This window comes from Heterocephalus glaber, unplaced genomic scaffold (genome assembly GCF_053883595.1).
Source record: "Heterocephalus glaber isolate CG9 unplaced genomic scaffold, H.glaber_assembly_v1.0 deba00001532, whole genome shotgun sequence".
NCBI classification, from domain to species: domain Eukaryota; kingdom Metazoa; phylum Chordata; class Mammalia; order Rodentia; family Bathyergidae; genus Heterocephalus; species Heterocephalus glaber.
The window spans coordinates 27,412,119-27,437,986 of record NW_028258330.1 but is presented as its reverse complement, the minus strand read 5'-3'; the positions used below and the strand labels follow the sequence as shown (position 1 = coordinate 27,437,986).

At 50.4% G+C, this 25,868-nt stretch overlaps 2 protein-coding genes across 12 annotated transcripts in view; both read right to left on the bottom strand.

Moving 5' to 3' along the window:
- Nucleotides 1-2,117: 2,117 nt before the first annotated feature.
- Myl9 (myosin light chain 9) lies at nt 2,118-9,582 on the bottom strand. 2 transcript variants are annotated; one of them, XM_004867837.4, is made up of 4 exons: nt 8,988-9,582; nt 5,675-5,884; nt 3,545-3,706; nt 2,118-2,820 (listed from the first exon to the last, which is right to left on the bottom strand). In XM_004867837.4, the coding sequence occupies exons 1-4, from the start codon at nt 9,151-9,153 to the stop codon at nt 2,648-2,650; spliced, it is 711 nt and encodes a 236-aa protein (XP_004867894.2). In that variant the 5' UTR covers nt 9,154-9,582; the 3' UTR covers nt 2,118-2,647. The 2 variants fall into 2 exon arrangements, with proteins under 2 accessions (XP_004867894.2, XP_021102528.1); XM_021246869.2 differs by having other exon boundaries at nt 8,688-9,042.
- A 9,288-nt stretch (nt 9,583-18,870) lies between these two features.
- Nucleotides 18,871-25,868, bottom strand: part of Dlgap4 (DLG associated protein 4) — a 181,692-nt gene continuing 174,694 nt past the window's right edge. For 9 of the 10 annotated variants that reach the window (XM_004867840.4, XM_004867838.4, XM_087188958.1 and 6 more), the window contains 3 exons: nt 22,323-22,414; nt 21,365-21,520; nt 18,871-20,602 (listed from right to left, as the gene is read on the bottom strand). In XM_004867840.4, coding sequence (XP_004867897.1) covers nt 20,384-20,602; nt 21,365-21,520; nt 22,323-22,414 — 467 coding nt within the window. In that variant the 3' untranslated portion in view covers nt 18,871-20,383. Of the gene's footprint in view, nt 20,603-21,293; nt 21,521-22,322; nt 22,415-25,868 lie in introns of all 10 variants that reach the window. The other variant, XM_021246944.2, reaches the window with a different exon arrangement.

The following is a 25,868-nucleotide window of genomic DNA, read 5'->3' as shown; positions in this document are numbered from 1 at the left end:
AACTTGGGGGCCGGGGGTTTTAGTTCAGTGGTTCCGCCGCCTGCCTCGCAAGTGCAAGGTCCTGAGTTCGATCCCCGGTACCAGCCCCCCAAATTAAATTAAATTAAAAACTTGAAGCCAGGCTGGTGCACACCTGTAATCCAAACACTCTGGGAGGCTGAGCAAGAAGGATTGCCATGTTGCTGTGAGTTTGAGACCAGCCTGGACTACACAGGAGACCCTGTTTAAACGCTCCCCCCCCAAAACCCCAAATCCAAAGAGCTAAGTACAAGAATTAAAACCATGTAACAGAAAAAAAATTAAAAATTTTACAGTGACATTGAGCACTCTAAAAATGTTTGTTACCAGGTATGGTGATGCATGCCTATAATCCCAGCACTACGACGAGATGAGGTAGGAGCACTGCTGCAGTCAGAACTACGTAGCAAGTCCCTGTGTCGAAAAAAAAAAATGTTGACGCCCTTAAAGTGTTTGTATTTCTTCTACAAGTCCCATGTTACTTGCCCACTTTTTCCTGCTGAATTGTCTTTTTCTTACTGAATTGTTGAAGCTTTTTTATGTATTAGTGTCATTTAACAGGTTTCTTGTACATATATCATCTTTTACCTGTTCGTATTTGGCTTTACCTTTGCTTATGGTTTCTTGAGCCCTGCAGGATATATTTAGACTTCATGCACTTAAATCTGTCATTCTTTTCCTTTGTTGCTTCTGGGTTTTGTGTCAGACTTGGAAAGTTCTGGGGAAGCCTTGCTGTTGCCTCCAAATATTGGCTGAGATGAACCCATTAGCTTCTTTTAAATTTTTTCCTCTGCAAAGCTAAGATGTTAATACTTTGGCTAACTGCATGAGAAGTCACCTCCTTCCCGCTCCTGAGAATGGGGGTGCTCTTACCCTAGTCCTCCTCACTGTCTGGGCAGGGCCCCCCAGCTGCTGGGCCCCTGCTGTAGCTGGCTACTTCCCTCCTCATTTGCTCTAGGCCCTTCAGCCCAGGCTGGCTGAGACCTGAGGCTGCACTGCTTCTGTTCCCTCCCCACCTGGACCTGAGCCCTGGTGGATGGTAGACAGACTTGGACTCCCAGGTTTGTCTCTAGCACATCCCTGTCTTCTTGCTGGAAGGCTGGGGTGCCACAGTGGTTCTGCCAAGGGGATCTCGAGGCCAGTGCTGTACTCATCCGCCCCAGTGGTACAGGTGACCAGACTGAGGCTGCAGGGCCCTGCAGGCAGGGATGTGGTCGGGCCTGAGTCCGGGGCAGTATTTGGGCCTGCTTTGGACCCTGATTTGGGCTGGCCTGGGGACCAGGCACTTGGGAAGCTAAATTTGGAGTGGAGAAGAGTTGCACATGGCCTGAGCAGGGCTGGTGTCGGAAGGCATGGAGTCCTCCTGCAGCCCAGCACTCCCCGGTGTGGTGTCGGCCATAGCCGTGTGCTGTGGCTTCTTGCCCAAGGGACCCCTACAGAAGTCAGCAGGACCACATTGGGTCCAGCAGTTGCTCCCAGACTTTGCCGGGGTCAGCTGGGACACTTATAGCCCCCCTCTGCCAAAGACCCTCCATGTGAGCTCAGGCAGCCCTGCCTCTTCTCTCCTGTCCTGCCAGTACCACTGCCTTCATGTTCCAGCTAGGGTTGTCCACGTCCCCACCCTTCAGAGATGCCAGCCCTGCCCACCTTGCATATGGCTGGGTATAAGAGGCTGTGGCCTGCTTCGCACCCACCCTTCCCACTTCAGCTGATGGGTGAGGGACAGCTGGAGCTGGTGTCCAGTCACTCCAGCCTCACCCTGAGCTAGTGCAGCATCCGTCTCATCACTGCCTCCCTTTCTCCGGGGACCACAGGTTCCCCCAGAGCACTGAAGTGACCTTGGACATCTGCCTCTGCCCCTGTCCCCAGAGGCCCAGGCTCTCCTCTGCCCTGGCGGGTGGACCCTTGGTCCTCCTCACTCTGCCCTCCCCTGCCCAGGAGGTAGAGCTAAGCGTGGAGCCCCTGTGCTTCAGGGCCCATATGGAATGGGGATCCTCCAGACCAGGGTGATCAGGACAGCCACTGGGGCTGGGAGGAGGCAGGTATTTGGGGTCCAGGGTCCCTGATTTTATTCCAGTCACACACAAACAGACGTGAGGCAGTGTTCAACCTTCTATTGGAGACTCTACCTCCCTGGGGGTAAACATCCCTCCTCACAGCCTCCTGAGCTCACCCATGGGTGTGGTGTGGTGTGGTATGGTGCAGTGCAGGGATGCGGTGAGCACGTGTGTGTGTGGGAATGCACATGGCATGGAGTGGTGAGTGGTGGCCCCTTCCTCCTGGGGCCAGTGGTCAGCGCAGGAGTGGGCAGGCCGTGGCTAAGGCCTGGCTGTCTCGAGGGACCTCGTCCTATACCTCCCAGTCCTGCCCTCTGGCTCCTCTCCCCAGACAGTGGTCCTTCACTGCAGGGCTTGGAGACAGCCTTGGGTCTCAGGGTCGTGGTGGAACACCTGCCAAAGCCACCTGTATGCCCCTTGCCTGGCCCTGTGCTTCCCATGGCCCATTTCCTCCCCTGGGAGCTGGGACCTTCAGGAAGGATGCCAGGGTCTTGTGGGCATGGAGCTGGTACAGATGAGTGTGTAGGGAGGGGTGCCTGGGCGGGGCCGGGCAGTGGGAGGGCTCAGGCGGCCTAGTCGTCTTTGTCCTTGGCGCCATGTTTGAGGATGCGGGTGAACTCCACATAGTTGAAGTTGCCTTTCTTGTCAATGGGTGCCTCCCGGTACATCTCGTCCACCTCCTCATCTGTGAAGCGGTCACCCATGGTGGTGAGCAGCTCCCGTAGGTGGTCCTCGTGGATAAAGCCTGGGGATAGGACGGGGGACCTTGACAGCAGGGACTCAAGCATCCCCACCCAGCAGCCCCTGCCGCCCCCCCACCCCCCATCCTTTGCAGATCTCACGGCTGGAGAGGGTGCCAGGAAGCCACCTCCCTGGGCTCCAGTCAGTTTGAGGACTGAGGACATGGGTGGGAGGGCTCAGGAGGGGTCACCAGGGTCCCAGGGAGAGTTCTGTGGTGGGGCTGTCTGCAAGGTGTTTCTCTGGGAATGCTCTGTGGGGGCAGCTGGTGGTGGTGGTGGTGGGCTGTTCGTGGTAGTCAGGAAAATGTTCTGAATGTGGTGGGCCAGGGCCTCTGAGAGTGGTTATGGTTGCCTTTGTTATTCTGCCTGTCCCTGGGCACAACTGGTGAGACAGAAGGACAATCCGAGGATGGGGGTGGTTTCTCAACCTTGTTGGCAGTAAAGGCTTGAAATGGTTTCATTTCCAGAAAAGTCTAAAGCACAGAGGGAGAGTGTTGGCCCAGCAGTGAGGTGGCAGAAGTAGGGGCCTTGGAGGATGCAGGCTGTTTTGCTGGAACATTCTGGGGAGAGAACAGGAGGCTGCTCAGGTTTTATAGTTGGCAGCAGCACTAGGAGCTGGTGGCGTGGATTCTGGCTGCTGGGCACCGGTCCCCTCTGTGTGTCCCCAGCTGGCCTGCCTGAACATGCCTGTGTGGTGCCCACCCTGGCCCTGCCCAGGGCCTCGCCAACCTGAGGCCTCCTCGTCGAAGCAGGCAAAGGCGTTGCGGATCACATCCTCGGGGTCCGTGCCGTTCAGCTTCTCCCCAAACATGGTGAGGAACATGGTGAAGTTGATGGGCCCCGGAGCCTCGCTCATCATGCCCTCCAGGTACTCGTCTGTGGGGTTCTTCCCTGTGGTAGCAATGGGGCATTGGTCTCTGCTGTCCCTGCCCTGGGAGATCCTGACCCTCTGGACCTCCCTGATGGTGAGTTTTGGGGACCCTCAACTGTGACACTGGGCAGTGGCTCCTGAGCTCCCAGCCCCATCCTGGTTGCTTGCGGCACTGGTGACCATGTCCACTGCCCTTGGTGTCTTTCTGCACTGCACAGTCACCACCTTGTGAAGGCAGCATTCTTACCCCACTTATCAGCTAGGTAACCGAGTTACAGAAAGGTGAGGCAGCTTTCCAGGCCCACACAGCGGTTAAGCAGCAGAGCTGATTCCCAAACCCAGGTAGTCAAATTCCAGGTGTGGTTTCCAAAGTGGTTAAATCAGTGAGCTGTGGTGGCACACAGGCCTCATTTTGAAGCCCAGCTCTGTGCCTTTTGTTTCCTGTGTCTCTAGGGAGAATTGTGAAGATGAACAAGACAGTGTTTGCAAAATGCTCCCAACCATTGGCACAGCCTGTGGACTCTGGGATCAACTGCTAGTTCCTCTCCCAGCTCTGCCACTTAGGAGACCATGGACAGATTACTTAACCTCTGAGCTTCAGTTTTCTTATTTGTAAAGTGGAAACGGCAATCACATCCACTCCACCCAAGAGGATTACTTTCAGAATTAAGATAATACCTGCAGAGCTTATTATTAATTTGCTGTTCTTGGTTTTTCTTTAATTCGAGGATGGTGGGTTTGTTGTTTTTTTAAACTCACTATGTAGCCCAGGTTGGCCTTGAACTCTTAGTAATCCTCCTGCCTCAGCCTCTGGAATGCTGGGATCACAAGCATGAGCCACCATGCCTGGCAAGGATGGTGTTCTTAACTGGAAGGCTGTGACTGATCTGTGGGTCCAGTGACATGGGCCACATGTGCATGGCTTACTGGGTACACGTCTGGGGTGGTGTGAGGCCCTGGGTGCAGGGTGTTGCCTTGGAAATGGGTGGGCACCTTCATTCGCTGTGTCTCCATGGTATGACTAAGGATGCTGAGTGAGGCCCAGAAGAGCTAGGACCCCCCTCAGGACAGGGTGTGGAGCAGTGAGGACCAGCCCCTCTCTGGCTTTAGTCCTCCCCTCTGTGACGCTGAGGCCCCCAAAGGAGAGCCCTGCTGGGTGACCACTTCCTGCTGGAAACCTCCTGGGAGAGGAGGCCAGGGCTGAGCTTGGCCTGAAGCCAGGAGGGGGCCGGCACCTGGTGTGGGCATCGTCAGCCCTCCTGCCCAGGGAGGGAAAATGGGCAGGGGGCAGAGTCAGGGGCTGACTCCAGGCTATCTGGCCCAATGTTGGTGGCCTGGCCATCATGGCTACCCCTTTGATGCTGGGTCTGGTCCAGGTGCTCTTAGCCAGATGAAGGCTGCGCCAGAAGTGGGGCTGAGGGTGGCTGTAGCCAGCACATGAGGAGGGGAGGGATGGCCTGGGTGTGGTCCCTGGAGGCCTTACCTCCAGGCCTGTTTGGCCATTTGAACAGTGCCAAGCTGGACTTGATTCCTGAGCCCTTTTAATTCTAAGAACCTGACTCTGGGGACATCCCTGGGGTCAAAGGGGAGGTGCTCTGGCCTCCCCTCCAGGCCTCAGGTTCCCTATCTCTACAATGCAAAATCTGCAGTTGAAACTTTCATTTAGCTGCTAACCCCCTATTCTACGTGAAATGTCACTGTGTGGCTCAGCAAATTCATCAGTGGAGTCAGTCTCACTCAGGGGTCAGCCCGTACCCCTTCAGATCCTGTGCTGGACCACAGGTGAGTCCCAGAACTGTTCTGTGCCTTAGTTTCCCTATTTTATTTTACTTTACTTTTTGGTACTGGGGATCGAACTGTGCTTGCGAGGCAGGCGCTGGAACCAAATCCCCGGCCCAGTTTCCTTATTTTAAATGGATGAAGTGAGGGCAGCTACTCCCCAGGACTCATTGCACAGGAAGTGTTCTCCCAGGATGAGCCCCACTCACCCAGAGAGGCCAGCATGTCATGCAGGTCTTCCTTGTCAATGAAGCCATCGCGGTTCTGGTCGATCATGTTGAAGGCCTCCTTGAATTCCTGGATCTGGGACTGGTCAAACATGGCGAAGACATTGGATGTAGCCCGCTGTGGCCGCTTCTTGGTGGTCTTGGCCTTGGCTCGCTTGCTGGACATCTTGGCTTCAGGTGGGTGGGGCTTCCCTGCAGGAAGGGGGTGCAGGCCATGGCTCTGAGCCAGGGAATCTTCCTGCCTCCCCCAGATGGTTTCACTCTAGGCCTAGCAATCAGGGCTTCCCACAGGCATGGGCCTCCTGCCACCCAGTTCTTCCTAAAAGCAGTCAGGCAGGCCTGGGCTCTGATCTTCAACAGCTTCCTCTATATCTCTCCACCTGGGTTTCCTCATATGGGAATGGGGACACGAGGAGTGCCCAGCAGCAGTGCCCAACACTTAGTGCCCAAAGAGCACCTGGAATGGTGCCAGATGTGGAATAAGCTATTTTTGCTGTGGCTGTTTGGGTAAAACACTTTAGACTGAGCTTGGTACCAACTGTTAACGTGCTTTGTCTCCTTTAATCCCTAATGGCATTTACACTGCCCATCTCCCCCTCTCCAGCTGACAAGGTGGGGTGACATTCCAGGCTCATTGGCCTCCAGAGGAGGGAGCAGTAGCAGCCGCATTCCTGACGTTCCTCCTCCTCCTCCTCCTCCCCAGCCTCTCCATCCCTCTGCTGCAGGTTCTTCCAGGCTCTGAGCGTGGGGCTTGTTCCTCAGCTCCCTCCCCAGCCTTCATTCCCTGTGCTTAGCAGGGACTGGGGCTACCAGGCTGAGAACCCCAGGTCCTTGTCACCTCTGTCCGTGACTGGGCCTCTTAAGCTTCCCGCCAGTCTTCTTCATCCCATTCGGACCCAGACCTGCACTTGTCACTCGGAAGCCCTCAAAGGTCCCCATAAGTTTGGGCCCCTTGGGCTAGAATTCAAGACACTGTCCGGACCCTCCTACCTGTGTCCCGTCTCCTGCCACTCCCACCCGTTCCTCCTGGGCCTGCCTCCTGCGGGCGGGTGCTTCCCTCTGCAGCCCAGGCCTTGAGTCTGCCCTCCCTTGCTGTTCTCCTCAGCTTTGCTTTCCCTCCAACCATAGCCTGCAGTGGTCTCAGGAGGCTTGTTAAAGAACAACTGTGTAAGGTCGGCCACCTCCCTTGTAGAGATAGGGAAACCGAGGCCAGACAAGGGACTCTTTTCCTTGGCGAGGCCCCAGGATGGCTATCTCCTCCTTTCCTCTGCTCGAGTCCCTTGGTCCAAGGTCTCCTGGAAATCTCTTCCCTGCCTGTGCCACCTGCTTTTCACTCCAAACTGTGTGACTGAGAGTGTTCCCCAACCTGTTTCCAGGCTTCCATCCCATAACCCTGTTGAGGTCATTTGTGGACCTCAGCCTTTGATTTTTTTTTTTTTTTTTTTTTTTTAAGGTGAGGGTCTTACTGTGTTGCCCAGGGTGATCTCAAATTCATATAGGCTGAAGGGCTCCTCCTGCCTCAGCCCTCCAAGTAGCTGGGACTACAGTGTGCCACCTGTCCAGATGGACCTTGGTCTTAAACCCTGGCAGAGTGTGGTGTGCATGCCTGTAATCCCAGCACTTGGGAGGCTGAGACAAGAGGATTCCATCGAGTTTGAGGCCAGCCTGATCAACACAGTAAATTCAAGGCCAGTCTGAACTACAAAGCATTACCCTGTCTCAAATGTCCAAAAAAAGATCCTAAACCCTGAACTGGGTTTTGGCTAGCTCCAGTAAGTCCCCAGGGCCACAGCTATCCATATAGGGGTTTTTTTTCCCCAGTACTGGGGATTGAACTTGACCTTGCGCTTGCCAGGCAGGCACAATGCCACTGAGCTAAATCCCCGGCCCCTATCCATATAATTTTTGAGACTCTGGCTGCCTATGGCCCATCCAATCCGCATACCACCCACCAGGCCCTTGGTGTTTCTTGCCTGATTCAAGGTGTAGACAGAGCCCTTCTTAGCCAGGGCTGGGGTGGGGTGGGAGTGAGGAGGACTGGGGGCAGGGGGTGCTGTTGTCCTCCTCTTCTAGAGGTACCAGATCCTTCCCAAGCGCAGTGTTTGCTGTGAGCTTGGACTCACAGCACCCACAGAAGGCCTCCCATAGAGAAGTCCACTGTGCCCCACTGAGGCTGAGATGGTCATCACCAACACCAGCCCCTCCGGTCTGCACAGCCCTAGGGCAGGTATTGGGCGCTCCTGGCCCCTTTGCCTTCAAGGCCTCTGCCACGGAGCCAGAATGTGGCAAGAGCACTGCATCTGAGTGTGCACTGCTGCCCTGTCCATGGCAGCAGTCTCAGGAAGCAGGGGATGGGGTTTGCACTGTGCAGTTGGGGAAACAGGCCCGAGAAGGGAAGCACATGCCCCAAAGCCTGATGGAACCCAGGACCCTAGGGCTAGGTTGGGTCAGTGGGTGGGAAACTTGGCCCTTGGAGCTGTCAAGGCCAGAACACAGGAAACACCTACACTAGGAGGCTGGCGGTGCACCTGTGGCAGCTGAGGGACAAAGGATGCTGTGACCGTGCCAGTTTCTAGGATTGGGCCCTTAGCCCTTCAGCCATCGATGCCCCTCCCAGGTCCTGGAAACCAAGGATCAGAGTGCTGTCACTTGGCCTGCTGGTGTCTGAAATCCCACCCTCGCACAGCAGAGACCTGAGCAGACCTCACCACCAGTCCGAATGGCTGCGCGTACTGGAGCAAGGACCCAGATCTCCCAGGAGTCCCTGTCGCCCCCTAGGAGTGAGTCTGGCAGGGCCCTTAGTAGGACCCCCCCCCCCCCACAACAGGTAGGCACAGGCCCCAGACAGAGGAAGCCCCTGGGCTTGGCACACAGCACTTGTGTGTTGGAGGGAGTCCTCTGGTCACCATCCCTCTCTCCTGCCCAGGAGTGCAGAGCTGAGGAAGGAGTCGTCTACTCTGAAGGGGCATGGAGCCTGGTGGGGCTGTGTCCTTACCCATGTTACGTAGGGTCTTTTGGGTCCTTGGCAGCCTTGTGCTTGGACAGTCCCGGACCTTTGGGCTTGGCCCGTCTAGCTCCTTAGCCAAGGGACAGTCTGCACAACCTCCTTTCCTGGCCAAGGCCCAGGACAGTCTGGCTGCTGCCCAGCCTGGGTCAGAACCGCGCAAACTCACGGGCCCCTGTCCCCCTCTAGCGGACTGGTGACGGCCCCCTCCAGTCCCGGGTTGACCAGGACGGGTCAGCCAGTCAGACCACAGAACTGTCGACGCCGTCCGGGCCGCGGCGGGGCGCTCACCTGGTGCGGAGAAGGCAGTGGCAGTGCGCAGAGCTGGCGGCTGTGTGCGCTTCTGGCTCTGGCTCTCGCTTGGGTCTGGCTCGGGGCGGGGCCTGGCGGGAGGGGGGGGACGGGGGGGGGGAAGGGGGCGTTGCCAGCAGGGTGGTGGCGAGGCCTTACAAGGCATAAGAATGTGCGCAGGGGAGGGGGCAGGGCAGTGGCGGCCCAGCCTTATTTGGCCTTGATTTGCGGGTTGAAGTGGGAGAGTTCCTGGGCGAGCCTCCCTTGTTAGCTGCGCACTCCAGAGCAGTGAGACGTGCCTAGCCCCGGAGGCGGGGAGGCTCAGTCCTTAGATCCACCCTGCCTGTGCCCAAGGCCGGGCTGCCCCCTATCCCGTGGGAGGCGGGTGTCCACCAGCCCAACTAAGGTCTTTTCCTGGCAGGCGCTAGCCATCTTCTTCACTCGAGGGGCCGACACTCAGTTACAGTACTTGTCCTGGGACTAGGCCACTTGTCTCTGGCCCGAGGCTGGGCAGTGGGGTCCCTGGACACCCTCACCTGCCGACCAGGAAGCGCAGGTGTTTGTGGATGGCGGTACGATGCCCACTGGCCGCAGCGGGGTGGACTGAGTGGGAGGTGCGGTCCCTTATCGGGCCAGGCGACTTCCTGGGAAGTGGGAAGTGATATCAGAGAAGGGGGCTGAGCAGAGAGCCCTGTGTGGAGCTTGGGTAAGGAGCCACGGAGGGGGTCAAGAGCCAAAGGCTGGGAAGCTGCAGGGACCCAGCTGGGGGCGCTGTGAAGCCGGAGACAGCTGGAGGTGTGGGAGGGGGCGGGGCTCCGGAGATATTTCTGTGGTGCAGCCAATGGGATTTGAGGATGGTTGGGCGCGAGCGAGACCGAGGAGCATGGTTGATTACAAAGTTTTTAGTCTGAGCACTCGGAAAGATCTGTGGTTTTCTAAAGTGGGAGTGTAGCAGGTGTAGGGCAGCAGGTTTTGGGAGAGATCAGAAGTTTTGATTTGTACATACTAAATTTTTTTTTTTTTTTGGTATTGGGGATGGAACTTGGGACCTTGCGCTTGGGAGGCAGCGGAACCACTGAGGTAAATCCCTGGCCCTGGACACATTAATTTTTTAAAAAAACTTTAAAAATAATTTCAGATTTACAATAAAGTTAGAGTTGTACCAAGAACTACTGTGTACCTTCATCTAGATTCTCCAGTTAACATTTGGCTTTATTTTCTTTACTCTGTATACCTTAAGTATGTATTTATCTTCATCCCCGACTGTTTAAGAGGGCTGGTAGTGCACACCTGTAATCCTAGCACTTGGGAGGCTGAGGCAGGAGGATTGCCGAGAGTTTGAGGCCAGCCTGGCTACATAGTGAGTTCAAAATTGGTCTGAACTATATGGCATGACCCTGTCTCAAAAAAAAAAAAAAAAAAAAAAGTAAACTGTATACATCGTGCCCTTTTACCCCTAAATATTTCAGTATCACCTAAAGATTCTCTTATAACTGTGAAAATCAGGAAAATTTTAACATTAATTTACTTGTTTTACAAATCCTTATTCTAGTTGTGTCACCTATCCCAATAGGTCTTTTATGGAAATTTGTTTTAACCCAAGATCCAATCCAAGTCATGTGTTACGTTTCTTTAGTCTGTCTGGGTGTTTGTGTGTGTGATAAGACACACGTAATATACATAATATAATTAGTTTATATTTTATATAATTTTATACATAATATAAACTGTCATTTTAGCAGCTCCCCATTTTATTTTTGCAATACTAGGAGTTGAACTCAGAGTTTATTTTGGGTTTTTTGAGACAAGGTCTCGCTGTGTAATTCAGGCTGGCCTTGAATTCACTATGTAGCCCAGGCCTCAAATTTGAGGTGATCCTCCTGAGTGCTGGGATTACAGGTATGCACCACCAGTCCAGCTAAGCCCCCTCTTTTTTAGGGGGGGTTACTGGGGATTGAACTCAGGACCTTGTGCTTGCAAGGCAGGAGCGGTGCCACTGAACTAAATCCTTAGCACCTAAGTCCTTTTTAAGACTTTTTTAAGACAGGGTCTGGCTAAATTGCTAAGTTTCCCAGGCTGAGGCTGAACTTAGTCTTCCTGCTTCAGCCTCCCAGAGTGTTGGGGCTATTGGTGTGCACCACCCACCATGCCAGCCTTTCCCCATTTTATTATTATTATTATTTTATTTTGGGTTTTTTTTGGTACTGGGGATGGAACTCTCGGGACTTTTCGCTTGAGAGGCAGGCGCTGGAACCACTGAGCTAAATCCCTGGCCCTATTTTGATTTTTTGAGACAAGGACTCACCTTGTAGTTGAGGCTGGCCTTGAACTTGAGGTGATCCTGCTGCCTCAGCCTCGCCAGTGCTGAGTTTATGGGTATGTGTGCACCACCATGCCTGGCACTTTAGGCCATTTTAAAAAGCAGGGGTTTTGTTGTTGAGTTATAGAATTCTTTATATTTTTTCTGTTAATTCCTTATCAAATATGATTTGCAAATATTTTTCCTACTTCATGAGTGTCTTTTTTTTGGTACTGGGGATCGAACTAGGGTCCTTGCGCTTGTGAGGCGGGCAGTGGAACCACTGAGCTAAATCCCTGGCTATGAGTGTCTTTTTTTAAAGAAAGATTTGATGTAATTTACATAGCATAATATTCATCTTTGAAATGTACAATTCTGTGGAATTGCTGGGTGTCTTGGTCTTTTGTTACTATAATAAATGAGATAATCAATTTAAAATAAGAGATTTATTTTGGCTTACAGTTTTAGAGGATGCCAGACATGGTGGGCATGCCTGTAATCCTAGCTACTCGGGGGGCTGAGGCAGGAGGATCACACATTCAAAGTAACCTGGGCAACTTAGTGAGACCCTATCTCTAAATACAGTAAACAAGAGGCCTGGGGATGTAGCTGATCACTTGCCAAACCCGTGTGAGGCCCTGAGTTAAATCCCCAGGACTGGGGGAAGAAAGGAGGTTCCAGGCCACCATCAGTTGGCTCCATTTCTTTGGGTTTATCACAAGGTGTGACATCATTGCAGGAGCAGAACAATAACTCACTCTGAGCTGACGAGCAAGAGAGTGAGGGGACCCAAGTCCCTCAACCCTTCCTGGGCTCCTGCAGCAACCTGGGACCTCCTGTTAGGCACCACTTCTTACACCTTGTACACCTCCAGTGATGCCCCAGGGACCAAGCCTTGACCTCTGGGCCTTTTCGGGCACTTGGCATCCAGACCACAGTGCAGGCCGTTTGGTGCCTATGATTAACTTTGCAAGGAGCTTCCAGACTCTTCCACAGTTCTGCCTGATTTTCATTTCCCACTAGCAATGTGTGAGGGTTCTAATTTCTCTAGTGTGCCACCAGTGCTTCTTGTCTGTCTTGATTCTAGCCATCTAATTATGTATGAAATAGTATTTTTCCTTTTCAACAGTGTCTCACAGTGTTGTCCAAGCTGACCTTGAATTTGGAATCCTCCTGCCCCCTTATTCCCAAATCTGGGTTTACAGATGGGATTACAGGCATGTGTCACCAAACCCAGCTCATTGTGGTTTTGCTTTGCACTTACTAAATGAATAATGATGCTGAAGGTCCTTGGACATTTGTATATCTTCTTTGGAGAAACATTTATTTAGATCTTTTTCACTCATCTAAAAAATTGTCTTTTTGTTGACTTATAAGATTGTATATTTTGGATAATCCCTAATCAGATATATGATTTACAAATATTTTCTTCCATCTTCTCACTTTTTTGTTTTTGTTGAACTTTTATGATATTTCTTACTCCAAATATGAGGATTTTCCCCTCACACCAACCAGTTCAACTCTTTAGGCACCAACTGGTTATCTTTCTCCTCAGTTTTCTTTTTTATTTTATTTATTTATTTTTCCTCAGTTCTTTTCTGACATTAATTGGGGTTTACATAAGATACCACAGGTTGGGCCGGGGATTTAGCTCAGTGGTTCCGGCACCTGCCCCGCAAGCACAAGGACCTGAGTTCGATCCCCAGCACCAAAAAAAAAAAAAAAAAAAAGATACCACAGGTTTAGGGCCTCAGTCCACAAGACTGTTCATTTCAGACGCTAATCAGAAGTATTAGGTCCAAAATGGCTACAAATCGGATTCCCACAACTCTCCCTCAGCTTTAATAATTTGCTAGAATAGTTCAGGTTGTCAGATAACTACTATTACAAGTATGTTACAAAGGATATGACTCGGGACAGCCAAATAAATGCAGGTGCCCAGGGCGGGGTACTGGGCTGATGCTGCGCGGAGCTTCCGGCGCTCTCCCTGCTGCCACGCTCCTAGCAGCTCGGTGTTCACCAGTCCAGAAGCTCCCCACGCCCTGTCGTGAGGGCGTCTGGATGGAGGCTTCCTTATACAGGTGCAGTTGATTAAGTCATTGGTCACTGATTAATCTCCAGCCCCTCATTTCCCAGGGGTGGGGGAGTGGCGCTCAAAGTCCCAGTGCTCTACCCTCCGCTGCTCATTAGCATACACAAGACACTCAACACTGGGGATTCTAAGAGCTTTAGAAGTTAGGTGCAAGGAACCAGGGACAGAGACTAAACATTTATTTTGTTTTTTTTTTGGTACCGGGGATCGAACTTGGGACCTTGCGCTTGAGAGGCAGGCTTCAGAACCACTGAGCCAAATCCCTGGCTAAACATTTATCATATCACAGTAGGGTATAGAAATACAGTTTTGTTTTTGTTGTTTTTTGGTACCGGGGATTGAACTCGAGACCATGTGCTTGAGAGGTAGGCGGCAGCAACACTGAGCTAAATCCCCGGCCCTATATCTTATATATTGATATTGTATCCAGGAAACTACTAAAGTCATTTAGTATTTTAATAGTTCTTTTGTAGAATAGTTCTTTTTGTAGAAGCTTAGGATTTTGTGTCTGAAAAATCATGTTACACACTAATATAGTTTTCTTTTTTGTTGTTGTTCTTATAAACATTTATTTTTCCTCCAAATTTATTGTGCTTTTCTATAATGATGTGAAAAGTCTTCATTTCCCTTTTCCCAAGTGTTCAAAAAGTCAGGTCTTAACCATAGACTAATCTTCCATCTCTTCAATGTCTTGTATGTTGATTTAGTTTCATATATATTTATATTAGTTTTCCTCGGGGATTTATCTATCAATATATATATTCCTACACAGATATATACAAGCTTTTTATCCTCATCTTACCACTTGAGAATACAACTTTAAGTATGTTTTACACCTTGGTCAAGGTCATTTACAAGAGCAAGTCAGTTTCTGAAGAAATCTTGTTTTGTAGGTGAAGGATCCATTGAGGGATTCTCATTAGTTTTTTCCCTGTATTCTGATCCACTGGACCTAAAATCTGGAAATGGGAAAGCTTTGATGTCACCACCAGCCCCAAGGACCACAGAAATCTTCACCAGTTGGGTTCCCATTTTTCTTTTTAAAGAGCTTGCGGAAGGAGCTGCGAAAGCCCCCTTTCTGGTCTTGCCTGGGATTTTGATTGCTGAAAGATGTTTGTTCACTTTCTCTTTCTTCCTTTGGACAGAAGCAGGTGGTGTCTTCTAAATGCATTTCTTCCAAATAGGTCTGTTTTTTGCTTTGGGACCTCTGTTGGGGGAAGAAAGTCCGCGGAGCGCCGCGGGCAGAGACGCCGGGCCGTGCGCCTGCGCCGCGCGCTGGGCCGCCGCCGCCGCCTCTCTATAGTTTTCTTTATTAATTTCCAATCTGGATGCCTTTATTTAGATTAGCTTTTAATTTTTTTTTCTTGCCTAGTTGCTCTGGTTGGAGCCTCTAGTGTTGAATACAAGGAGTGAAGGAGGACATCCTTGTCTTATTCCTGATTTTAAGGAAAAATTTGTCTTTTTCCAGCAAATATGGTAGTAAGTGTGGATTTTATGCTTGAAGTTAATATCTTTACCATTATAGCTTGAAAAAATTGTTCTAGTTTTTTTGTTTTTGGGTTTTTTTTGATGGAGACATATTTGTCATTCCCATTACTGGTGATATTAACTTTGACCACCTAGTTAAAGTAGTGTCTGGCAGGTTTATCCATCATAAAATTAGTACTTTTTCCCTTTGTAATTAATTTATTCATTAATAAGTAATTTGTGGGATGCTATTTTGAGACTGAATATTCTATCCCTCATCAACTTTTATCCATTACTCTTTTTTGCTTTTGCAAAGCTGGGGATAGAATCCAGGGCCTCACATGTGCTAGGCAAGTGCTCTGCCACTGAGCTACACTCCCTCCCTTTACCTGTTACTTTTAACATCTACTGATAATTCAGTTATTGCAAATATGGTTGCCATAGAAAATTTCTAACTCCTAAATTTCTGCTACTTTATTAGTTGGTGGGTGTGTTAATTTTGAAACAGCTTGTTAGCCATCCACCTGCAGATGTTGAGTGAGAAGTGTGGAGTTCAGGGAGAGACACAGGTTGTCATTTTAATGTTAGTCCAGCCATAAAGCAGCTGAGGGTCCTTAATGGTCTATGTCCCCTCTTGGCCACAGGGGCTTCACTAGGCCTCATTGTTGCTGACATATTTTGGAGACAAACCCTAATGCTGGTTGGTGTCAGAGCCTAGGACTGGAGGTTCTTGCTTCACGGTGGGTGTGTGTGTGGGGGGTGATGTTTGGCAGGAAATGCATCTGACCATTTAAGGCAGTGCTGGCAATCAAAGTCCTTGCAGGGTGGCCCCTCCCTGAGTAGCACAGCCTCACACTTCTGCTTCTGCCCTCATCATGTCCTGTAATGCCTGAGCCTGGAGAACTCCTTCCTATTCTGCAAAGCCCAGTCCTGCAAAAAACCTGCCCCTCCCTCCCAAGGTCATTCATTTAAGAAAGAGTTCTTGAGCCTCCACTCTGGACTAGGCACTGAGACACAATGAAAAACTTGATTCCTGGCTGGGGATTTAGCTCAGTGGTTTCGCCACCTGCTGCACAAGCTCGAGGACCCGAATTTGATCCCCAGTACCAAAAAAAAAAAGAAAAACTTGATTCCTGCCCTCAGAGACCCTTCATCCCCTAGGTAGAGACAGATCCTCACATATAACACAGGTAGAAATATCACAGCAGTGAGAGCAACCAAGTGTAGAGCAAGGGGCTGACATTGGCCTGGCCCAGGTGCGTCATCAGTTCCCTGAGGACCTGATGCCTGGGAGCTGAGGAAAGAGGAGGTGCCAAGTGTTGTGGTGGATGGTGCCTGTTCCGGTCTGAGGGTGGCGTGCAAGGCTACTGTCATTGGAAGTGCACTGGGACAGTGGCCTCAAGGCCAAGGGGAGGAGGCTGGCTTTTCTCCTGCAGGCTGTAGCAGGCTGCAAAGGGTTCTGTGCAGAGTGATGCATCCCCCTTGGCATTGAAAAGTCTCCTCTGGCTGCCACAGGCAGGAGACACATCTTTAGGTTTCTGTCATGAGCCCCGCTAGTACAAACCATCTCAGGTGGTCCATCCTCGACAGCATTCACCCTCACAGGCTCCACATGGCCTGCAAACAACTGGTGCCAATGGCTTTGTTTTGCTGTTCTGTGCTTAAGGTCCATGGGCCCAGTACTGCTCCTGGTAGCAGCTGGATCTCCTCTGCCTGTTCTCTAGGCTAAGAGATGGCAACTCCACAAGACTCTGGGGACCTGCGAACTTGGGGGAGCTTTCTGGAAGTTCCAGAAAGGAAACTTGGGTCTTTCTGTTCTCCTGTCTGCAGCCCTGTTTGGGCTTCTTGGGACTCGGTGTCTTATAGTCTCCTGTTCCCTTGGATTTCTTCCTTGATCACCCAACATCCTCCAGCGGGTGCTTCATCTCTGCTCTAGGTCTTCTGCATTCCCTTAGGGACTGGGGTTTGGAAACATATAAGTGGAGGACTCATTCCCAGCTTCCCTGGGAAGCTGCTGTCAGCTTTTCCCTCAAGCGACAACTGCCTACCTGATGATGGAACAGGGTATAAGGAGATGGGTCAGAATCTAAGTCATATTCTTGTCAAAACGGTTCCTCTGAATCTAGTCAAAACAGATAAATCCAAATTATACAGTAGTCCAAAAGATGTTTGGATACTTAAAAAATATAACTATCATGAAAAATAAAGGAAAAAAATGATGAGGAAACTTTTTGATTCAGACATTAGAGTAACATGGTAACCAAAAGCAGTGAGTGATCCTTAATTGGATCCTGCGTAGACTAAGGAAAGCCATAAAGGCCACTGGTAACTTGGTGTCTGTAGAGTATGTTTGGCACTTTAGGTAGTATTAGTACCTGGGCTCTGAATGCCCTGGGTAGAAGAGGTGTAGGTACAAAGATTCCTTTGTTAAATTTGAGGGTGATAATGGTATTGTCACATAAGAAATGTCTTTTCAGGAATTCCATGATTTATTTTTTGGAAGTGGCAGATCTCTACCATTGTGCCAGGAGTGCCAGGTCTAGAGGCCCAGATTCTGCATGCCACCTCCCAGCCCCTTCTCTGGTTCCTTTTTTTTTTTTTTTGGTACTGGGGATCAAACTCGGGTCCTTGTGCTTGCAAGGCAAGCGACGGAACCACTGAGCTAAATCCCAAGCCCCGATTCCTCTTTCTTGAGGCCTGATCTAACCTCAAGGCCCTTCTGTGCCACAACAGGAATCTTCAGGGACTGAAGGGCTAAGGGTCTCCTCAGCTCCTGAAGCCCATTGTGGGTAGAGCTGGGCTGGTACCTGGCCAGTGGCTCTCAGTCCAGCTTGGCCTCTTTCCCTGCATTCACTCACAACTTTGAACAGCTGGCTCAGTGCTGGGTGTAGAAATGTAGATGTGGCCCAGCACAGCTGCAACTGGAACCTCTCATCTAACTCAGTTCACCCACACTGGGTTTCCAGGTGGGTTAGGTCCAGGGAGGCAGCAGCCTCAGACATTACTGAGAATCACCCATGGTCACTAACACTCAGCCACCGCTAGCAAACATGTATTGGAGCCAGGCGTGGTGGGGCATGCCTGTAATCCCAGTACGCAGGAGGCTGAGGCAAGAGGATTGCTGCAAATTCAAAGCCAGGTAGGGCTACATAGTGAGTTCAAGGCTAGCCTGAACTACACAGTGAAATTTGGTCTCAAAAGAAAAAAAAAAAAGTAGGTGTATTGGGATCCAGGGACATGGGGAAGTATTTTGAGCACAGGGGTCTGGCCACACAGTAGGGAGTACTCAAGGGGAACTTGCCAGGAAGGGGTGTGCAGCCTGGGCAAACTCCTGGGAAAGTGCGATCTGTGCTTCCCCAGACTTAAGGTTCCTGGTATCTGGCTGGGTCTAGGGAGGAAACAGGGTGTCTCTACCTCCAGAGCTCAGCCCAAAAACGTGCTAAAAGCTCATTCCTGCCACTCAGGGTTGGCACCTACTGCGCCTTCTGCCTGCAGTCCTCCATCCCTCAGGCCAGACTACCTGCTCATTCTGATCTGGGCCAGAATGCTCCTGTCCAGACCCAGCTCAGTGTGCTGCCTGGATTCTACCACCTGTCATACGCTTGAACTGTCTCCCTGGCACCAGTGCCAGGTGAGTGGTGTACGCGTTTGTCAGGGGTACAGTTGCTACGGGAAACATCCTTCTGGGATAGGGCCCCCTATCCCAGAAGATGTGGAGAGTCCAGGTTAGGGAGTTGTCTACCCATTCTGGCTCTTGTTACAGCAACTACTGATGAAGCATTTATTTCCCACAGGAAGTTGGGAGGATAAATGTGCTTTCCAGATGGATTTGTGTGCTTCAGTTTCTTACCTGGAATCATAGAGCTGGCAACTGACAGAGCTGGAATTAGGGTTTACACTCATCAGCTGTCTGCAAAGAGCGAGCTGTCTTTTGGGAGGGGTCTGGTTCAGTTTCCTTGAGTATCCATTCCACCCTCCTTACCTCAGCCTGGCCCATCCCACGCAATAAGACCATGAGCCCATGGTACACATTACCTCATTTATTCTCACAACATGCCTGTGAGGTAGGGAGGGGCAGGGACTGTCCCCATTTTACAGAGGAGGAAGTTGAGGCACACAGAGGTCAAGTGACTTGCCCAAGGTCACAGACGGCGGCCAAGCTGGAATGGGGCTCCAGAGCAGGCCCTTGGTTCACCCCTGCAGCACGCACCAGACAAGAGGATATCTCCAGTGCCCTCGAGTTGTATACACAATAGAGAGCAGCCCTTCCTGTGCTGAGCTGTGCTGCACACGGCCCTGGCCACGCTGCCTGCTCTTGCTTTGCTCTCCCCACCCCACCCTGCAGACCTGGGCCTTTGCAGCTCAGGGCTCATGACACCCTGGGAGTGGGGATTCAGGGGAGTATGACTGGGGTAAAAAAAAAAAAAAAATAGAACAGGAAACTCAGAGGCTGGGCTGATAGGAGGTAAGATCCCCCCACCAAAAGGCTGCTTACACACAAGGTATATATTTTTACACACACTTGTACACACACCTAGATATAGTACATGTAAAAATATATGCTATTCACATACCCGCCTCCTGCCAGGTGCCCGAGAGCCAGTGGTGGCAGCGCTGGTGGGCATGGGTGAGCAGATGGGCATTTGTTAAATATACACTCTAAGGTCTATGTGCATATGTACACATACATACAGACCACCACTTGCCCTTGGGGACTGGACACAGACGTAGCCAAGGACAGACAACCCCCACCCTGGCCAAAGCCACTCCAAGTCCTAAATTTGGTGAAGGAAGAAGGGGCTGGGGAAAAAAACCGCTGGAGGGTGGTAACCTGGCTTCACCTCATTTCCCCCAAGACCAACACCTTTCTCATCTGCAGAGAGGTAAGTCCTGCCTGACCCTGCCTAGGGCTGGCAGGTCACAGAGGCGGGGAGCCCTATCTTTGTGCGCACGTGCAAGTGTGTGTGAACACTTGGTGGGGAAGGAGGGATGCGTGTCCACCTCACTGTTCTCTGGGCCCTTAGCCACAAAAAGGACTGAACCAGAAAGCCGCTGGCCTTGATGGTGACCCCTGTGAGCGCTCTGAAGGGAAAAGAAAAATGTAGAATGAAAAATCCAAGGTCAGAGCAGGGTAGCTGGGAGGAGGAGGGACATGGCAGGTGCCCAAGGCTGCCCTTGGACAGTCGTCATCTTGTAAACAAGCTAGTGTAAGTTCTCATTAGATAGAACAAGTAAAAAGACCGCAGTCTGAGGCTGGGCCGGGGAGTTGCTGAAGTCCATCTATCTAGTCCACCACGGCCAGCAAGAGGGAAAAAAAAAGTTTTCTAGTTTTGTTGACGATTTTTGTGTGTGAAGTCTTCATAACCTAAAGGTGGGAGGGACCCAAAAAAGCCAAATTGTGAGCCCTTGTATGCATCAATTTGAAAATTGGCTCAGGGTCTCTAGAGAGAATAACCATACTAAAGGTTGATAAAATTTTGTTCCATCTGCATTGTTTTTCTTAATGATTTAAAATTGTTTCCTTCCTCCTTCGTGGTCTCAGAGCCTGGTCTGGGCCTCGGGGACATAAATCTCGATGCTGTCTGCACTTTCTGTAGCTGAGTTCTGCCGCACAGAAGCTGCCCGCTTGGCTGCCAGGAGTCTCTTGCGGGCCTCCTGACGCTGCTTGTCCCCTGCATCTGAGGCCTTGTCACGGCTCACTGCCGGCTTGGATTTGGCTGGCTTCTTTGGGACTGGAGGGGGTGGTTTCTTCTCTTCCTTTAGTGAGACAGTGAGGAGGGAACAAAAATAAAATAAAGGTGCCATATTTGCTGCAATACTACCCCCCACTGTATGCTGGTGGCTGGAGCCAACCCTCCCAGCCTCCCTGCACTGGGCACAAGCAACACACAGTTGGAATAAAGAAGCTACAAGAAGCAATGACAGTGGGGGTGGCACAAGGTAGAGGAGCTGAAGCAAGCGGAGCTGAAAGCAAGCTATTAGAATTCTAGCTTGTTCTAGAAGGAGAGGGCAGACAGATTACCTGTTCCCACACCCACTTTGAGCAGTAGGGCACGTGGTCACCCAGCCAGAGATTAGACTTAAATTTAGGGCTTCTGACTCCCCAGTCACACTTCACATGCTGTCCTAGGGGATTGGAACTTAACAAGGGCTAATGTTAGGTGTCACTGGGCCCAGACCCCAGTCCTGGCAGCAAGGCCCCAGGAGGAAGGACCACTGTGCTGCTTCCAGGGTTCCAAAAGCCATGTCTTCATTGGCGCTGTGGGCACATCTTTCCCAGGACCCCCATTCCTGAACATGCAGGGCAGGATGGCATGCTTCAGTGTGCAGCCTCAACTCTACGGAGTGAGCAGCATGCTGGGCGAGTGCCAAGCATGGACCCCGCGCAGTGATGGACGTGAGCCCAGCTCAAGACGACACATGGAGAAGGGAGCCAAGCAGCACTGACCGATGTGGGCAGCGTTATTGCCGACCAGGAATTTGTCCCTGGACTTCCCCTCCGCACTGCTCCATGCTCACCTTCCTCTTCTCTGGGGTCTCCACCAGCTGCCAGCTGTTGGCCTTGAGGTGGTAGAGTTCATCAAACTTCATGCTGATGTCCTCAATGGACAGCTGTAGCAGGTCCCAGAACCCTGCCAGGTCCTGGGCTGTTGGACGTGGGTTGGCATCAGGGTTCTATGGGGGTAGACAGGGGTCAGTGGGGCCAGGAAGGCAGAAGCTTGTTCTATCTCATGGTCCCCTGGTCCTGCCAGCACTGGATGGGGGCTCTTGAAGCCTAGTCCGACTCCCTGGTTCCCAGTGTCCAGGTCAGTATCTGAGTGAACAAAGCCAGTTCCTAGCTGGTGCCAGTCCCAGTGGTCTCCACTGGGGGATACTCAGCAAGAAGGGGCAGTCTCATAATGAGAACAGGCCCTACACATAGGTGGAATACGGCCATCACCACTGCCATCAGTGCCATGAGGAAGCCACACCACAGTGGATCTCAGTTTACAGGGAAGAAACTCTTGGCCAGGGTTTTCCAATAAGGCAGGGAGAAGCCAACTTATTCCCAGGTGGGTGTATCATAGAATACACATTGGTACGCTCCTGTTCTGTGACAACACAAGCCCCAAATGCCCATTGGTCTTGGAGACACATGCTTTCCACTGCCCCTAGGGGTACATACTCCTGGCTCGAGAGACTCCCATAGGAAATGCTCCCTGGGGCTTTGATGAGCCATAGGCAGGTCCTCCAACAGGAGGGTCATCTTGGACACATGATAAACTGTATGAAAATAAGTTGTGCTGACTTTTAAGTCTCACGGCTGTCTGTACACTGTGTCCAGGAGGCTGTACCTGGGCCTTTCCAGTGCCACATGGAAGCAGCACTGTCCCCAAGCTACCAAGGAGGTTAGAGAGGCACACAGCTTCATCCTGGGGGTGGGGGTCTGGCAGACAGCCAAAGGCCAAGGCCTGTGTGCTGGAAGTGCCATACTCACCAAGTTCTGCTCACAGAGTCCTCGGAACTGCTGGAATTTCTGGGACATTAGTAGCTGGGCACTGCCCACAGCACTGAGGACCTTTCCTAAGACTGAGGAAGAAAGGGGGGGAAAAAGCAAAACTCAGCTAAGCATAGGGCTGCTGGGGTATACGGTGGTAGCAAGGTCACATACATCAATCATTTGGTGATGGCAGATGCTCCTCACTGTACACATTAATCCATTCTTACTAAAAAAATGGAAAATAATACAGATAAAGTGAACTCTATTCCCTAGTTTATCAGGATATTTTATGGCAGTAAATTAGAAAAGTGAGCCTAAATAGAAAAATAATTCCAGAAAAACAAATTGCTACCATGCACTTAAAAGGAAATAGAAATAGAAAATCTAACCAGTATTTTTTCAAAATTGAGCAGAAGTTAAATCATGTCAGAGCTGGGCATGGTGGCACATCCTTGTAATCCCAGCACTGAGGAGGATGAGGCAGGAGGATCACCACCAGTTCGAGGCCAGCCTGAGCTACACACTGAGACCCTGTCTCAAAAAACAAAACGGGCCGGAGATTTAGCTCAGTGGTTCTGCCACCTGCCTCGAAAGCGCAAGGAACCGAGTTTGATCCCCGGTACCAAAAAAACAAACAAACAAAGAACAGGGCCAGGGACATAGCTCAGTGATGGCACTGCACTTGCCTGGCAAGCACAAAGTCCTGACTTCAGTCCCTGGTATGAGGGGAATAAAAAGAGTAAAAAACAAAACAATTCTCAGAAAAGGAACCCTGCTTGGTTGTCCCCAGCTTTCGGGTCAGTATGTGAATGAGTGAGTGAAGCCAGCCTGGTCACTGCCAGCCCAGTGGTGGGTTCCTTGGCAGAAGGAACAGCCTCATTGGGTGAGGTTTTTACAGAACCTTCAAAAAGATAATCCCTGCCCCACATATCTAGACTGTTCCAGATTAAACAGACACGGTAGATACAACTTTTTCCAGGCACCTTGCAGGCAGGTCAATCTGCTAAGCACTCTTAGGGCACTTTGATTATTAACGTAACTGTGAAAGTCTTCAATAAAACAAGGAACTTAAGACTCCAGCTAAACATCCTATGAAGTGTTTAACCTGAGTATGAAGTTGATATTGTAGCATCACTTCCAGTTTTAAAGTCATGACATAAGTAGTATCCCTCACCCTACCGGAAATTACTGCAAAGCAAAGTAAGCCACACATTCAAGTCCAAATCTCCCATGAAGCTCAAGCCTGACATAAAAGGAAGGTTGCCATGTGCAGTGAGCTATGAGTTTTTTAAATGGTGTAAGACCCTGTGTTTAATCTCCAGTACCACACACACAACAAACAAAATATATGAAATAAAAATGAGGGGTGGACTATAGCACTGAGGACAATTGGCGGGGGGTTGCGGGGGTGGGCTTTGTAGTTTTTCACGCTGGCCTCAAAATTCTCGGTGATCTGCCTGCCTCAGCTTCCCAAGTACTGGGATTAGAGGCATGTGCCACCATGCGTGCTTGATATTTGGTATGTGGCCCTGTGACTGTCTGAGGGTGAAGAAAAGGCTAACTGAGAACTCAGCTGGGCATCCATCCCTTTCCTGCCTGAGACATGTCCTGATCCCTTTCTGACAACCATCTGCTGTACTTAAAAGAGCTCATAAGGAAGAATCCACCTCATTGAGAAATTAGTTATTAGTTATGAACAGGAACCAATACAGAAAAAAAAGGTGTTACAGGAATAGTTGATTGGCACATGAACATGTACCAAAAAACTGTTGCCAGGGGATAGATGAAATTTCTGACATTTACCCATAAATATGTAAAAAAATTCAAGGCAGAGAAAGAGGTGCTCAGTGGTATAGCAGGAAAGACAATGGGAGATTGAACAGGAGCTCTGAGACTAGGGCAAGAGAACTGTCTGGCCATCGGTGTTGCAAGGGCTGTGGTGGGAGTGGCACAGGACTCATCTGGTGGAAAACTCCAAGACAACAAGGAGTGTAGGGCCCAAGGAAGCTACCAGGACAAACTACTTAAATTGCTTGAATTTTTTCCCTTGGTACTGGGAATTAAATTTAGGAGTACTCTACCACTGAGCTTATATCCCCAGCCCTTTTATTTTTTTGAGAGAAGGTTTCACTAATTTGCCTAGGCTGGCCTCAAACTCTCCTGCCTCAAGCTGCCCAGTAGCTGGAATTTTTTTTTTTTTTTTTTTTGGTGCCGGGGATTGAACTCTGATTCTTGCGCTTTCTAGGCAGACACCCGAACCACTGAGCTAATCCCTGGCCCCAAGTTTTTTTTTTTTGGTACCAGGGATCGAACTCAGGATCTTGTGCTTTCGAGGCAGGTGCCAGAACCACTGAGCTAAATCCCTGGCCAAGCACTGTGGTATGCCAGGAGTGTCAATTTGGTTTGGTTTTTTTTTTGTACCAGGGATCGAACTCAGGACCTTGTTTGAGGCAGGCGCCGGAACCACTGAGCTAAATCCCCGGCCCCAGTAGCTGGAATTTACCCTGTGCCACCCTGGCAGCTAAACTGCTTGGTTAACAAAGCAAAATATCATAGATCTCCTTGCCCCCATAGTTCGGATGCTGCCTGGCTTGGTCTACAGTGGAGTGGGAACAAAAGGGAAAGTCTTTTCTAAACATTCCTAACTGTAACACTGTACATTGTGGCTTATTATTTAAGAAACAGAAGCAACAATTAAAAAAGAGGAACTATCAGAATGGCAGAGATGGGTTAGAAAGAATATATATCTAGCGGAGTTCTAAAAGAGGAAAATAATCAGGCATGGTGGTGCGTGCCTCTAATCCCAGCATTTGGGAGACTGAGGCAAGAGGATTGCTGTGAGTTTAAGGCCAGCCTGGGCTACATAGTGAGATGATAAAGAAAGAGAGGGTCTGGAGATCAGTGGTAGAGTGGCCCTGGGTTCAATATCCAGTACCACAGAAGCAAAAACAAAAGGCAACTGAAAGGGGCTTAGGACATTGCTGAAGTGCTGGTAGATAATGCCTGCCTAGCCTGTACCAGGTGAGGCCCTTGGCTGGGTCCTCAGCCCTGCAAAAACAAAATAAAAAGCAGCTAAAGGGAAAGACCACAGCCAAAGTAATGAGTTAACACGTTCATGACAGGGCTGTAATACATATGTCTCGCTGCCTGGAGGCTTGAACCACCAGGGTTCAAGCATGACTGTTCCATCAGGCAGATTTTGTTTTGTTTTGAGGTTAGGAAAGTTTTATTGGAAATGAGGAAAATAGCTCCTGGATTTCCAGGAGGGGTCCTGAATGGCTATAATACCTATGTCTTGCTCCCTGGAGGCTTGAACAAATGGGACGTGTATGACTGTCCCATGGAGCAGCTTTTTTATTAATTTTATTAGTAAAATGATCAGTAAAAGTGATTAGATCCATTTGTACCACCAACTGGTATAAGCCACTCAATGGGACAGTTATGCATGTACCACTGGTGGTTCAAGCTGGTAGCAATGTGTTAAAACAGAAAACTTCTCAGCCAGAAAAATGGATGAAGACAGTTTTAAAAATATAGAGAGAT